Raw genomic sequence first — 16,124 nt, forward strand, 5'->3', positions numbered from 1 at the left:
GGCGCTTGCAATGCCAGGGTTGTGGGTTTGATTCCCACGGGGGACCAGTACGACTCACTAACTGTAAATCGCTCTGGATAAGAGCGTCTGCTAAATGACTAAAATGTAATGTAAATGATTGCCGCTTTAAGGGAGGGGGAGTTGTGCAATGACATGCTACTCCAAATATTGAACCAAGAGGTACTATGTGGTGATACTTTCACACAAGCCAAACGGCAAGTCAATTAAGATGTGTGATGTCATTGCATTTTAATACAGAACACTCCTCTTAAAAGTTATTGATCAACATTTCCAAAGCACAATCAGTGTATCATCAATATCAATAAATAATAGTGACATTTTATCAGTCAGACAAGTTAGTTTGGATAATTTCACTGGAAAGATACTAGCCTGGCCAAAACTATGAGGTTGAACAAGGTTTGTAGGCTATACACAAACGGACTGCAGAACAGTGACATGTTTATAACCAATGGTATGGGTTTGAGAGAAGAGAAGAAGGAAGAAATGAGAACACTGTCCACATTTTGATTGGGGTTTTTAAAATTATTTATGTGGCAGGAAATAATTCCACATACATATCAGTTTAAACTGTAACAGTTGTCACCACAGAAGTTGCTGAGTGCTTTTATTTACAGAAAAAAGTGACTAGAGTTCATATATGTTACACTTTGATATTTGTTCCTTTTTATTCCTACCCATAGGGTAATAGGTCCACAGTAGCTTTGAGTGCATTATAAAACACACAAACCTAGGTTAATGTTTCCTTCACTATCCATACAAAAATGAAAACAAAATACCAACTGTAACACAGAAAACCAAACCAAAAATAACACCATGTTACAAAGTTACAGAAAATACATCTATAGTATGTCCTCCTCCTCCCACAAATACAGCAACAGAGCTTGTGACAAAGCACACAAATAATCTGGCTGAGGCACAGCACTCAAAACTATTCATGTGAAACTGACAAGCTGATAACTCTCCATGCTCTCCACATGTTTAGCTTTGTCTCAGCCATAAACGTCTCTCATTGTTTTTTGGCTGTATGCCGATTGACGTGACTTGGCTCCAGCTGTGAAACAATAAGGCAATCCATCCTGGGTTGTATTCATTAGCCAGCAAACTGAATAAAACAGACTGAAATAGGGAACGACAACCTGAACCCAATAAGAAACACAATGTTCATTTTCCGTTGCAAAATGTATTGCTCTGTTGTGCCCTAATGAATACGACCCTGGTTCTGCAGCAGGCTGGAGCTTGTCTTCTGGACAGCGCCTGAGAGGCCTGCTCTGAGCCCAGACAGGCAATGAGGTGGTGCTGACCAAGAGAAAATAGTGTATGTTGTTAAGAGACTGTACTGATGTCACCCACAGTGGACAACGTAAACAGAGTTCCATCGGTTGCGTACACATTAGTGGCTGAGTACAGGGAGGGAGGGGTGATGAGTGTTTTTTTATTTGGTACAGATGTGGGATCTTACAGCAGGTGAATCCTGCAGCATTTTTGTAGGGTTTGATAAATTACAAATTCTAGAAGCCTTTTTAAACCTCGAATACACTACACATTTGCATTTCCTGCTGTGCAGGATATTTCCTGAAACAACAGGGTGATAAAATTAAGATCCTACATCTGTAGGTCGACTGCAGGGATGGGTGTTCATCGATTGCAAAGGCACAGCTGGGCAGTCCACACTGCATACTTCCATATGTGAGATTATTCCGACTGCCTCCGTTTGCATGGCCATTTTCTGCAAACAACAAACAGCCCCACCGTTGAGACGTTTGCTGCCCTGAACAGACTAGGCCTACGCCACAATATTCTGATTGTGTAATGTGAGAAGAAGTCCTGAATCTTAGCTTGGTTGTCTGTGCTGTGGCCTGTGGCTCAGGTAACCCAGTGTTGCTACTCTCCAGCGTCTCTCCCCTACCATTACACTGATACTCCTGATTAGGTGCCTATGGGTCGTGTTGGGGAAAGGCAGTGGGACATTTGCATCCATAGGCTTGGCAGGCAGGCTGCATGGGCATGACTGTGCCCAGGGGAGATCCTCTCTCTGAGGGCTGAATAGGAAGCCTACTTGGCCCAGCCTGTGGTGGCCTCTCCATTGATGTAGGCGAAGCCGGGAAAGTGTTGTGAGTGTTCGTACTCAGAGTTCCTGCGAGGGGCCAGGGGGGAGTACATGTCTCCAGAGGCAGCGTAGCGGGAGGAGTGTATAGGGGGACTGGTGTAACAGCTGTTGGCCGGGGAGACATCAGCCCACCGGGGGGCCACGGGCGTAGGGTGCAGCCGAGGAGTACCTCCCATCAAGCAGGGCTCCATCCGTGACATCTGGCTGTTGAGTGGGTACTGGCAAACAGAAGAGAATCTTGGGTGTTAAGGTGATGGTATTATACTGTATGTAACATGTACTGTATTTATCATATCTAGGGCTGGGTTTTTCCCTGAACACTAGGAGAAACCCCCAGCCCCTAATTAGGCTATAGCTGAACTCCAGAGTTTTTCCTGGTCACATAACATTACTGGGCAAAACTACTGGCCCTGATATAATAAATTATGTGTAACATAACACAAATCCTTGATTTCTCTGTAACACTATGAGGTTTATAATTCATAATGAACATCAACTTTAGAACCCCTATGCACACCAAAATGTTGTACATGGTGGACATAAATAAGACACTTCCTGGAACTGAGCTGACCGTTGGACTAGGATAAGTGGTCAGCCGGTAGTATTTTCGTTGCCCAGGGTGACTGACGACTAACAGCGCGGACAGAATCAGCTCCTCTTACAAAATATTTGGGACTGGTCAGGAAATCCAACAAAGTGTCCCATTGGTGTCTTCTCCTTCCTTTCCTCTTGAGATCCTCTCAGACCCTCTCAGACAAAGCGCACACATTGTGCCCGATTTAAGTTGAGACCAGGGCGGAAAAAAGTGGAAGTAAAAGTCTTTGCTCTTTATCCCACTAAATATAAACACACATGCAACAGTCGGTTCTATTATGAGGAATGGTGGCACGGAAAAAGGCTGTCATCACGGGTCAGGGTTTCTCAGCGACCTCTTGTTCGTGCAGAAAAGAGACCATTGAATAACAATATTTTAATAAATACCCCCTGCCCTGGTCTATGGGGTCTATGGCCACTGGCTCAGAGAGGTGAAGAGACTATTGAGTGGTGGGAAGGGGAGGCACAGCAGAGCAGAGAGTAGGCTAGACCACCTTTCACTGTCTGCTGCTTCCGCTGGTGTGGAGTAGAGGAGAGGGGAGGAGAGGGGTGGGGCGGCAAGTAGCCTAGCGGTTCGAATCCCCAAGCCGACTAGGTGAAAAATCTGTCAATGTGCCTTTGAACAAGGCACTTAACCCTAATTGCTCCTGTAAAGGTGTCAGCATGCTTCAGTTCAGCTAGGTGAACCGAACAAGATCTTTGCTTGGAAAACGAGAAAAAAAGCAACAATAGTACTGTTTGTCCATTTTGAGACGCCGTAGCCAGTATACACTTCCTCAAAATAGTTCGAATTAATATAAGGTAACTCAAGAAATCTGTCATTAATTTTGACGTTAATTTTACATCTAACTAAGAAGTTTGGTGCAGTATTTCTCAATGAAAAAATGTGCATGAAAACGAGTCGTCTCTTGTTTTTGTTGTTGTTGTTGTTCTTCTTCTTCTGTGGATTTTATATGGCAGTTGGCAACCAACTTTAAGGTGCATTACCACCACCAACTGGACTGGAGTGTGGACCAGAGACAGTGAAGGTCTAAATCCTACCCAATAATCTTGTCTCCCTAAGGAAACGAAACACATAATTAAATGTTGTCTCTTGTTGAATGACAACAAATACTTTATTGAATAATCCCTATTGTTGACCAATCACCGACGAAGGGGCGTAGACTGCGGTTACCGACTTCGGCTTGCCTCTAGGAAAATGTTTTGTGTGTCCGAACAGCCGAAATAAACCTTACCTAAGTCCAAAACGAACAAAAACGTCACAAAATGTTGTCATAATATATGCATGAACTCTTCCGAACTGTTTCGGCTGGGAAGCATGCGGACTCCTTAAGTCGCCTGGATAAGAGAGGAGAGGGGGATTCAGACTGCTGAGGACCAGCTGATCTCCTCCCACTACAAAGACAGGGGAGGCTGGAGGACCCTTGACAGGAAATTACCATCAGAAAAGTCAACTCACGCCACTCGCTGCTATGGCTAAAGGCGTCAGTATGCTTCAGTTCGGCTGGCGCCTAGCTGAAGTCGGCTAGCAGAACCGAACAAGTGTGCTTGCATACTCCCTTTAAAAATCTTTGTTTGGAAAACGAGAAAAATAGAGCAATAGTAGTTTGTCCATTTTGAGATGCCGTAGCCAGTTCCTCAAAATAGTCAGAATTAATCTAAGATAACTCAAGAAATCTGTCATTAATTTGGACGTTTCTGCAGAGGAGATCTTAGTCGCGCAGTTTTACATCTAACTAATATGTTTGGTGCAGTATTTCTCAATAAAAAAATTTGCATGAAAATGAGTTGTCTCTCATTGAATGACAACAAAGACTTTATTGAAGAATCCCTACTGTTCACCAATCACCGACGAAGGGGCGTAGACTTCGGCTACTGACTTTGGCTACCGACTTCGGCTTGCCTCTAGAAAAAAACTTGTGCCCGAACAGCCGAAGAAACCCTCACTGAAGTCCAAAACGAACAAAGAAATGTCACTAAATGTCGTCATAATATATGCACAAATTCTTCCGAACTGTTTCAGCTGGGAAGCTTACGGACGCCATTACAGTGTATGAGCTCCACTGACACCACCACCACCACAATGCTGCAGCACCCTCCTCCTCTCGCCTGCTCTTGCTCTTGTTGGAATCCTCACTCTATCTCTTCTTTCACACTCACTCTTGTATTCCCCCCCGAGCATGCCATGCTATAGAGTGTGTTTTGCATACTAACAAGCCCCGTTCTCATTTACACTTCCTGTTCGTATTAACTTTCCTCTCTGATTTACCACCTTGTGTAAAATTCAACCTTACAAAAGCTAGGATGGAATTTACGCCTCGCCTACAACACAACCGGGAATATCACATCTATATTATATAGGGATGTGAATAGATATCAGAGGGAGGTCTTTATAGTGGCACGTTAAAGAAGTATGCCTTCTGATTCAATCTGCCTGATTCAATGCCACATATTTCAGTGGGTCTAGCGCCTCTGTAATGATGTACTAAGGTTATTAGGTGATTTCCCAGCTTTTCTATGTCAAATAACCCAGCAGACTGTCTAATTGTTCTCTTTGTAATGGATTTGATACAGTGTTGCACTGGCTTTCTTCCCTCTCTGCTCTGACGTCAATGAAATACAATGGAGACCCAAGCCAAGAACAACTATTGTCACCAAGTCTTGCAGGTGTGGTGAACTGTGTGAAAAGTTGGAATTGTTGACGCTGTGGCTATATTTCAGCATTATCAAACAGGCCAGAAAGATACAGTAGATGGCGCCGGAGGAGATGGCTGCCGTTTTACGGCCCTCTAACCAATTGTGCTTTTATGTGTGTTTTTTCGCGTTATTTGTAATTTATTCTGTACATAATGTTTCTGCCACCATCTCTTGTGACCAAAAAGAGCTTCTGGAAATCAGGACAGCGATTACTCACCACGTATTGGATGAAGATTTTTTCTTCAACGAGTTGGATGCGAAGGATATTCTACAGACACCCGACAAGGCCCAAATCCCCGTCATTCGCATGAGAAAGAGACAGAGATATCGTGGACATAGGTCGGGGTACCTTGTAAGGATCAGACGGAGATAGAGTAATCTGCCTCTTCCATCAATCCTATTAGCCAACGTACAATCATTTGAAAACAAAATGGACGACCTAAGATCAAGGATATCCTACCAACGGGACATTAAAAACTGTAATATCTTATGTTTCACCGAGTCGTGGCTGAACGACGACATCGATAACATACAGCTGGCGGGATATACACTACATCAGCAGGATAGAACGGCTGACTCCGGTAAGACAAGGGGTGGCGGTCTGTGTATATTTGTAAACAACAGCTGGTGCATAAAATCTAATACTAAGGAAGTCTCAAGGTTTTGCTCGCCTGAGATAGAGTATCTCATGATAAGCTGTAGACCACACTATTTACCAAGAGAGCTTTCTTCTATATTTTTCGTAGCTGTCTATTTACCGCCACAAACCGATGCTGGCACTAAGATTGCACTCAATGAGCTGTATAAGGCCATAAGCAAACAGGAAAACGCTCATCCAGAGGCAGCGATCCTAGTGGCCGGGGACTTTAATGCAGGGAAACTTAAATCCGTTCTACCTAATTTCTACTAGCATGTTAAATGTGCAACCAGAGGGAAAAAAAAACTCTAGACCACCTTTACTCCACACACAGAGACGCATACAAAGCTCTCCCTCGCCCTCCATTTAGCAAATCTGACCATAACTCTAACCTCCTGATTCCTGCTTATAAGCAAAAACTAAAGCAGGAAGCACCAGTGACTCGGTCAATAAAAAAGTGGTCAGATGACACAGATGCTAAGCTACAGGACTGTTTTGCTAGCACAGACTGGAATATGTTCCGTGATTCTTCTGATAGCATTGAGGAGTGCACCACATCAGTCACTGGCTTCATCAATAAGTGCATCGATGACGTCGTCCCCACAGTGACCGTACATACATACCCCAACCAGAAGCCATGGATTACAGGCAACATCCGCACTGAGCTAAAGGGTAGAGCTGCCGCTTTCAAGGAGCGGGACTCTAACCCAGACGCTTATAAGAAATCCCGTTATGCCCTCCGACGAACCATCAAACAGGCAAAGAGTCAATACAGGACTAAGATTGAATCATACTACACCAGGTCCGACGCTCGTTGGATGTGGCAGGGCTTGCAAACTATTACAGACTACAAAGGGAAGCACAGCCGCGAGCTGCACAGTGACACGAGCCTACCAGACGAGCTAAATCACTTCTATGCTCCCTTCGAGGCAAGCAACACTGAAGCATGCATGAGAGCATCAGCTGTTACGGATGACTATGTGATCACGGTCTCCGTAGCCGATGTGAGTAAGACTTTTAAGCCGGTCAACATTCACAAGGCCGCAGGGCAAGACGGATTTCCAGGACGTGTACTCCGAGCATGTGCTGACCAACTGGCAAGTGTCTTCACTGACATTTTCAACATGTCCCTGACTGATTCTTTAATACCAACATGTTTCAAGCAGACCACCATAGTCCCTGTGCCCAAGAACACTAAGATAAACTGCCTAAATGACTACCGACCCGTAGCATTCACGTCTGTAGCCATGAAGTGCTTTGAAAGGCTGGTCATGGCTCACATCAACACCATTATCCCAGAAACCCTAGACCCACCCCAATTTACATACCGCCCCAACAGAACCACAGATGATGCAATCTCTATTGCACTCCACACTGCCCTTTCCCAGCTGGACAAGAGGAACACCTACGTGAGAATGCTATTCATTGACTACAGCTCAGCGTGCAACACCATAGTGCCCTCAAAGCTCATCACTAAGCTAAGGACCCTGGGACTAAACACCTCCCTCTGCAACTGGATCCTGGACTTCCTGACGGGCCGGCCCCAGGTGGTAAGGGTAGGTAACAACAAATCTGCCACACTGATCCTCAACACGGGGGCCCCTCAGGGGTGCATGCTCAGTCCCCTCCTGTACTCCCTGTTCACCCATGACTGCATGGCCAGGCACGACTCCAACACCATCATTAAGTTTGCCGACGACACAACAGTGGTAGGCCTGATCACCGACAACGATGAGACAGCCTATAGGGAGGAGGTCAGAGACCTGGCCATGTGGTGCCAGGATAACAACCTCTCCCTCAACGTGATCAAGACAAAGGAGATGATTGTGGACTACAGGAAAAAAAAGAGGACTGAGCACGCCCCCATTCTCATCGATGGGGCTAGGTGGAACAGGTTGAGAGCTTCAAGTTCCTTGGTGTCCAAATCACCAACAAACTATCATGGTCCAAACACACCAAGACAGTCGTGAAGAGGGCACGACAAAGCCTATTCCCCCTCAGGAGACTGAAAAGATTTGGCATGGGTCCTCAGATCCTCAAAAAGTTCTACAGCTGCACCATTGAGAGCATCCTGACTGGTTGCATCACCGCCTGGTATGGCAACTGCTCAGCCTCCGACCACAAGGCACTACAGAGGGTAGTGCGTACAGCCCAGTACATCACTGGAGCCAAGCTTCCTGCCATCCAGGACCTCTATACCAGGCGGTGTCAGAGGAAGGTCCTAAAAATTGTCAAAGACTCCAGCCACACTAGTCATAGAGTGTTCTCTTTGCTATCGCACGGAAAGCAGTACCGGAGCGCCAAGTCTAGGTCCAAAAGGCTTCTTAACAGCTTCTACCCCCAAGCCATAAGACTCCTGAACAGCGAATCATGGCTACCCTGACTATTTGCATGCTGTTGCTACTCTGTTTATTATCTATGCATAGTCACTTTAACTCTATACACATGTACATATTACCTAAATTACCTCGACTAACTGGTGCCTCCGCACATTGACTCTGTACCGGTATCCCCTGTATAAAGCCTCCCTACTGTTATTTTATTTTACTGCTGTTCATTGATTATTTTTGTAATTAATTTTTTTTAACTTATCTATTTTTTTTACTTTACACTTTTTTTTCTTAACTGCATTGTTGGTTAAGGGCTTGTAAGTAAGCATTTGACTGTTGTATTCAGCGCATGTGGCAAATACAATTTTATTTTATTTGATATGTTGGATGACAAAGGGTCTAAAAGGGTTGAGCAAATATAAAGCCAATCTCGGCACCCAGAACCAAATGTTGTGTGTGCGCTGAGAGACTAATATAAAGCTAATGTAAGCTAACACTTTTCAACTAGATGTGCGTAGTATAAAGTTACTGAATTTTCTCCACTGTGATTCCATCCTGTATAAACCGTTAGCAGATTCTCAGGTGAATGTAGGTGCTATGGCCTGATTTGTTGGGACTGACCTGTGCAGAGGTGCGGTGGTAGGCGGGATAGTGGAGGGGGGCAGGGATACCCGGTTCATGGGCCAGACTGGGGTACTGGCTCTGGATGGAGTGGGGGTGCTGGTTTGAGTAGCTTCCGTAGTTATAGCTCCCAGTGAACCTGGAGAGCACGCACAAAAACAGGTCAATATCATGTATTCAATGTAGTACTTTAAATGTTTTCCATCAATTGTTTTGTAAGAAATCAAATAACCCCTCTATGAGGGCTCATAACCCCTCTATGACAGCTCATAACGCCCCTATAAGACCTTATAACCACCCTATGAGAGCTCATAACCCCTCTGAGAGCTCTCATAATCCCTCTATAAGAGCTTATAACCCCTCTATGACAGCTCATAACCCCCCTATGAGACCTTATAACCCCCCTTTGAGAGCTCACTACCCCCCTATGAGAGCTCATAACCCCTCTATGAGAGCTCATAACCCCTCTATGACAGCTCATAACCCCTCTATGAGAGCTCATAATCCCTATATGACAGCTCACCCGTGTTCATCCCTGTGTGCGTAGACTGGCAGTCGATGGGCAGAGGAGGGAGGGGGCACTGGGGCACCACTGCGCATGCAAGGCTGCTGCTGTCCGCCCTCAGAAGGGGTGCCGCCTGACGTTGTCACTGTGTACGTAAGGGACCAGGTATATGACTGAACAGCTCCTGGCACACACAGGTAACACATACACACACAGAGACAAAGGGATTGGCACAGAGGAATCTACCTTGCCGTGACCCTTAGAAACCAACCCAATGCATGAGCACAGGCAGATAGGCCCATTCTAATAAATCATTTAATTCAACTGTTATGTATTAATTAATGTATCTTACATTATGTACTTTGTTGGACATGATCGTAACATTACCTACAGAACATGACCACAGACAAGTGGGATTGCTTCTATAGTATTGTACCTCCAGTCTAGTATTAGCTCAATATCCAAGCAACTCTCCCCACTTACAGATTCACTCCCCAGGCCCCCAGTGTTGCTGTCTGTCTCTCTCACCTGTGGTGGTTGTGGCCCCTGTGTACTCTGGGGACTGGGCAGCAGTGGGGGAGCTGGCGGCTGGGACCCCCACTGAGGTGACAGACTTGGCCGGCGAGAAGGGCCCTGGGGACGTGGAGGTGGGCGTGGTCTCCGTCAGCATCATCTCTTCTTCTTGCTCAGCTATAAGAAGGGGTCAGAGGTCAATAAACTATTAGAGAGACATGAGGTTCTTATATACTCAAGAGTCAATGTACCTTATACAGCATTCAATTTCAGTATTGTCAAAATACATTTAGTTATTTTTGTTGTTGTTTTAGTAGCAGCAGCAGCAATACTGATTGGTAGTATGATAGGTAATTCCAAAGTCCTATACAGAAGTATTAGTAATATTATAATCAGTAGTAGTAGTAGTAGTAGTAGTAGTAGTAGTAGTAGTAGTAGTAGTAGTAGTAGTAGTAGTAGTAGTAGTAGTAGTAGTAGTAGTAGTAGTAGTAGTAGTAGTAGTAGTAGTAGTAGTAGTAATAGTAGTAGTAGTAGTAAAAGTAGTAGAAATTGTAGTAGTAGTACTAGTAATTGTAGTTGTTGTGATTGTAGTAATACTAATAGTTGCAGTGGCAATGCAGTGCTGTAGTAGCAGTAGTAGCAGTATTGGAAGCAGTTCCAGTAGTAGTTGTTGACAGGGTGGTGGTCTGACCTGTGTTGCCCTCTGCCTTCATGGACCTCATGAGCTCGTTGGCCCTCTCCTGGCAGTGCAGGGACTCCAGCAGGTACAGCACATAGTCATCAAACATCAGGTGGATCAGGTGGAATGAGCCTACACACAGACAGATAGAGAGAGAGAGAGAGAGAGGTGAGATTCAAGTTACTCCGCCCAGTACACTGCCCTGAACTTTAGTCACTGTTACTAGCCGGCTACCACCCGGTACTCTACCCTGCACCTTAGAGGCTGCTTTGCCCTATGTACATAGAGTCATTGAACACTGGTCACTGTTTTACCCACTTTATATGTATATACTGTATTATAGTCATGGTTCATCTGATATAACTACTGCTGAACACACCTTTGCTCTGACCTTTCGGGCAGGCTTCGCAAAACTGCAGTACACCATTGACTGCATCATAGCAGCACACTCAACTGAACAGGCAGTGTGAAGGAGAAGAACGACTGGGCAGTCATTGTCATCAAAAGAGACAGGGGGGCTGTTTCTTGTTTCCGGGTACAAAGTCACTGCCCCCAATATGACGACTGACCCCTGGGTCTGGTATGGGAGATGACTGAGACTGTCGCTGGGGAAGGAAAGGAGTGTGACACAATCGTGACATTGTGCTGGTCACTCCAGCCATCGTGCGCATAATAAACACCAGTGGCTATTCAGGGAACGGAGCAGTGCAATCCTGCCTGGTCATAAAATGGAAAAGATAGGCAAACAGATTGGGGAAGGGAGGATGGGGTAGCCATTGTTAATTAGCTGTTTTTGCACAGAGAGCTGCTTTATCAAAACACTGCAACCAGCTGTGGCTTTGATATTCACAGACAGGCCTGAAGGGGAGAGGAGAGGAGAGGAGAGGAGAGGAGAGGAGAGGAGAGGAGAGGAGAGGAGAGGAGAGGAGAGGAGAGGAGAGGAGAGGAGAGGAGAGGAGAGGAGAGGAGAGGGAAGCCATTTTTGGCATGGCCCCTATATCTTTCAGTGCCTTGGTCATGCACCGCTAGATAGTAAAGTAAAGGCTAGGGGGGCCATGCCAGCAAGGCAGCCATCTTACAACCACGCTTTCCCCGTTTTGGATTGGGAGAACAATCGAAGGGGATTCTCTGCCGAGTCTGTGCATAACTTTTCTTATTATAATTTCCCAAAAATGGGGTGAGGGGCTTAAACTACTTTTGGACCTATGTGCATAGTAGTATATTCACATCTCAGTTCAGCAAGTTATGGGGCAATGCCCTGGGTAATCTGTTAGTGTTCTTCAAAGTCTATTCTAGTCAACTTCTGTCTGACACTAGTGACACCAGCAATATGCTCCAATAACGTTACATAACCCCCCTAAAGCAAACGTATTTCCTGTGTCGGCTGATACATGCCCCAGCCCAATGTTAGATCCAACCACTCACCGAAGCTAGGCGCACTGTGGAGGGTCATATCCCGGATGACTCGTGTCCCGAAGCACGACCACATGAGCAGGAACTGCTGGGCCACCTTCTTCAGGCACCCAGGCCTCTTCCCTGCCACCTAAAGGGGACATTTCCATGAGAAAAGAAGGGGAAGGGTTGGGGAGGGAGAGAATTAACCCCTGGGTTCGTATTGGGGCTTAACCCTCAGGAATGAAAAACACGTCAACAAGTCAACTATTTAATTTGCCCCTGGGGACAAGCCTTCCCATTGAACCATTGTCTGGGGAGTCCAGGACGTTGCCAGGGCAACAACATTTTACAAGCCCATATCTGGAGCATAATGGCGCAAATGGGAGCCATGAAGACATCATTAACTAGGAGGATGGCAGCGCGAGTGGCTCTGCGTCAGCAAGTCATGGAGAAACGGATGTCATTCAAATGCATCGTTTATTTTTAAAGGGCCATAATCCTTACTGATTTGCTGTATAAATATACTTCAACAATAAAATAACACATCGTCGTCCAGAATGGCCTTGGTAAATGTAACACATACGTCAGTGTGGACATTTCTAGGGGACAATTTAAGAGGTTATTTCTATAGTTTCCACTTACGAACAGTATACACCTGTAGCGATGGTAGAAAGCACATGCCTCAAGAGGATTTCTGGAAGTTTTCTGATGATACATCCTAGATCTTAACAGGGCATAAAAAAATATATATGTTTTTGTGGTAAAATGAAGTAATGAGTTCTTTAACTGACCTTGACAACACAGCGGTCCACCATGGAGTCCAGCCACTCTATGTAGGCCTCTATAGGAGACTGCTCCTCCAGCAGATGGTCAAACTCCTGGTACACTGAGAGGGGAAGGAGACGAGACCTGCATTTAGCCACAGTTTGTCAACACATAGCCTATGTCATCATTCAGGGCACATACATTTGTAACTGGTGGAGAACGTCCCATACTTGTCTACCCAGATGAGAGTCTTGACAGATAGCAATTTGGATCAAATGAAGAGGTGGAAAAGTTGTAGTGTGTGGACCTAAATTACCATTACTTAAATCAATCAAACTACCAAAACCAGCAGCCTATACAGTATGTCTTGTATGTGGCTATGTTTCTTACTTGTTGTTATAGTGCATCATTTCTCTCTGTCTAACAGAACAGAATGAGAGTGGGACATTGAAATAGCTTCTTTATGCAACAACACCAGCCAATCTGTGACCTGTGACCCTATCACGGCCATTTCAGGGGGTTGACGCTGAAATGAATTTGAGATGCTCCACGGGGTGTTTCAGAGCAGAGTCAACTTGCTTAACCTTTCAGCCTCCATCATTAAGGCTTGACTTTCCTGGCCGTGGGAATGATTGTCCAATGGCTGACATCTACTGTGTGTTATTGGCGGCTGTGTGTGTGAGAGTGTGGGAGTGAAGTGCATTTCTCTCCTACAATGCTATGAAGGAGAGCAAGGAATTTAAGTAAAGTGTATTGGAGCACAATAGGATTGTTTAGAATGGGGATTCTAGGCTTCTTGACTAAACGTAACTTAATATGAATGCTGCTACAGGGATTGTGTATGTGTGTGCATTTGTGTCTGCGTCCCTACACGTGTGCTTGTCTTGCCCTTACAGTGGATGATGAGCCGCCGGTGCTCCTCCCGTGTGTCCTCCATGGTGTAAAGTGTCTGCTTGGTGATGCTGTTCAGGTCCACGTTCCTCCAGTCCTCCATCATCTGAAAGGTGATGTCTGCACTGTGGATCACCGTCCGCGATGCCTTTCCGGAGACACATCAACACACACATTATCAGATAGTACATTATTAGATAGTGATACACACGGCATATACCTTTATCAGTCATATCTTCATATTGACTTCATTACATTGATACAGTGATGTAGCTACCTGACATAGATGGTTCAAAGATGTCTGCCGCTTGAGAACCTGAGAAAATCTTCTAGATACTGTGAATAAAAGGGAGAGGAAATATTAACTGTTATGGTTTATACAGAATACCATTTAGCTATCGGAACATATTTTCTAAAATCTGTAACGATTTTATTTTTCAATGCAGACACCTACATTCAAATTTGATATTCCTCAGGTTTTCAGGCAGGTCGTGAAGTGCTATTTTAAGCCACTCATCCAGCTGTTTGGCAAACTTCCGGATCACCTGGGTCAAACTGGATCAACACATGTAGAGTACATCTAAATTACATCACAAATAACTGAGGCAAATCAAGAGCTTGGGACTATAAGGTTCTATCTGTATTTTTGCTAAAAATGAGTTATTGACATAGTCTTGTTCTGTTCAATGTTCTCTACCCATATATACTCTAAATACCCCAATGTCGTTAAGTTAAAAATAAGAAAAAAATTGCTGACACCATTCAAACCAATGAGGGTTCGGAACTTTAAAGCCAAATATCTCAGAATCATAGAACCTTATGCCCACTGGGCACAGATGTCAATTCAACTTCTATTCCACGTTGGGTCAACTTAATTTTATTGAAATTACGTGGAAACAACGTTGATTCAACCAGTGTGTGCCCAGTGGGAAGCTCTCGAAATGGCAAGTTTGCCATGTCAGTCTTTTTAAACAAACAATTCACACGTCAAAGTATGTTTAAAACAATTATGTGGCTCTCATGGACTGTCAGTCTTCGCATTCATAACTGTGTCCATGAATTGTAGATGTTGGGCTGAAACACAGGATTGTGGCATTAGTGATCGCTGGGGAGTGGATAGGAGCTACAGTACACAACACATGCACTCACCTATCAGGCAGTGCTTGAAGGACAGTGGGCATGAGAACCCCAGAGATTGCCTTGTAGAGGATGGAGTCACAGACGCCAACGATGTTGACCACAGTGGAGGAGCCCAGGACAGGGAGCATGTGGGGGGGCATGCCCTGCCAAAAGTGCAGCAGGAAGCTCTGGACCTGGAGACACCCAAGAGAGGAGGGTTATTGTCTTAATGTCACATACAATACAACTAAAGAGACTAGAGAGACTAAAACAATATTTCTCATGAGATTAATTCAGGTTAGAAGTCGTTTTTTGTGACAGACTGGTAACATAACACATTTGGTTAAGGGTTCTGAGATTAGGTTCAAACTAAACTGTATCTCATGAAAATGGGAGGTTTTAATTTGGAAGTCCAAGAACATTTAGCTCATAATCTTTTCTGTTACCAATTTCAACAAGAGAGTTAAAAAAGTCCACAAAAAAATAACCACAAAGTCCTGTTACATTTACTGGGGCTGGTAAATAAAGGGGCATAAGATCGACAGATATATAAGTGGCTTGCCTCGTCAAAGTTTGCGCGTATTACTGTATCCAGTATCCTCTGGCAGTGAGTTCTGTACATCATGATGAACGTTGACACCTGTGGGAAAATGTAACGAACACTGAGTATTCAAATCCCTTGACTTTTTCCACATTTTGTTAAGTAACAGCCTTATTCTAAAATGGATTAAATTGTTTTTTTCCCTCATCAATCTACACACAATACCCCATAATGACAAAGCAAAAACAGTTAATTTGACATTTTTGCAAATTATTTTAAATAAAAAACTGAAATCACATTTACATAAGTATTCAGACCGTTTACTTTGGTGAAGCACTTTTGGCAGCGATTACAGTCTCGAGTCTTCTTGAGTATGACGCTACAAGCTTGGCACACCTGTATTTGGGGAGTTTCTCCCATTCTTTTCTGCAGATCCTCTCAAGCTCTGTCAGGTTAGATGGGGAGCGTCACTGCACAGCTATTTTCAGGTCTCTCAAGAGATGTTCAATCGAGGTTCAAGTCCGGGCTCTGGCTGGGCCACTCAAGGACATTCAGAGACTTGTCCCGAAGCCACTCCTGCGTTCTCTTGGCTGTGTGCTTAGGGTCGTTGTCCTGTTGGAAGGTGAACCTTCGCCCCTGTCTGACGCTTGGCATTCAGGCCAAAGAGTTCAATCTTGGTTTCATCAGACCTGAGAATCTTGTTTCTCAT

General features: G+C 44.7%; 1 protein-coding gene across 3 annotated transcripts in view; it reads right to left on the reverse strand.

Moving 5' to 3' along the window:
- Positions 1-657: 657 nt before the first annotated feature.
- Positions 658-16,124, reverse strand: part of LOC121576991 (transcription factor RFX4) — a 28,528-nt gene continuing 13,061 nt past the window's right edge. For 2 of the 3 annotated variants that reach the window (XM_045223417.1, XM_041890649.2), the window contains 12 exons: positions 15,437-15,514; positions 14,905-15,068; positions 14,210-14,310; positions 14,033-14,091; positions 13,759-13,903; positions 12,891-12,985; positions 12,130-12,247; positions 10,717-10,836; positions 10,041-10,202; positions 9,531-9,696; positions 9,008-9,146; positions 658-2,346 (listed from right to left, as the gene is read on the reverse strand). In XM_045223417.1, coding sequence (XP_045079352.1) covers positions 2,074-2,346; positions 9,008-9,146; positions 9,531-9,696; positions 10,041-10,202; positions 10,717-10,836; positions 12,130-12,247; positions 12,891-12,985; positions 13,759-13,903; positions 14,033-14,091; positions 14,210-14,310; positions 14,905-15,068; positions 15,437-15,514 — 1,620 coding nt within the window. In that variant the 3' untranslated portion in view covers positions 658-2,073. The remainder of the gene's footprint in view (positions 2,347-9,007; positions 9,147-9,530; positions 9,697-10,040; positions 10,203-10,716; positions 10,837-12,129; positions 12,248-12,890; positions 12,986-13,758; positions 13,904-14,032; positions 14,092-14,209; positions 14,311-14,904; positions 15,069-15,436; positions 15,515-16,124) is intronic. The other variant, XM_045223416.1, reaches the window with a different exon arrangement.

Source organism: Coregonus clupeaformis, chromosome 11, assembly GCF_020615455.1.
Source record: "Coregonus clupeaformis isolate EN_2021a chromosome 11, ASM2061545v1, whole genome shotgun sequence".
NCBI lineage: Eukaryota > Metazoa > Chordata > Actinopteri > Salmoniformes > Salmonidae > Coregonus > Coregonus clupeaformis.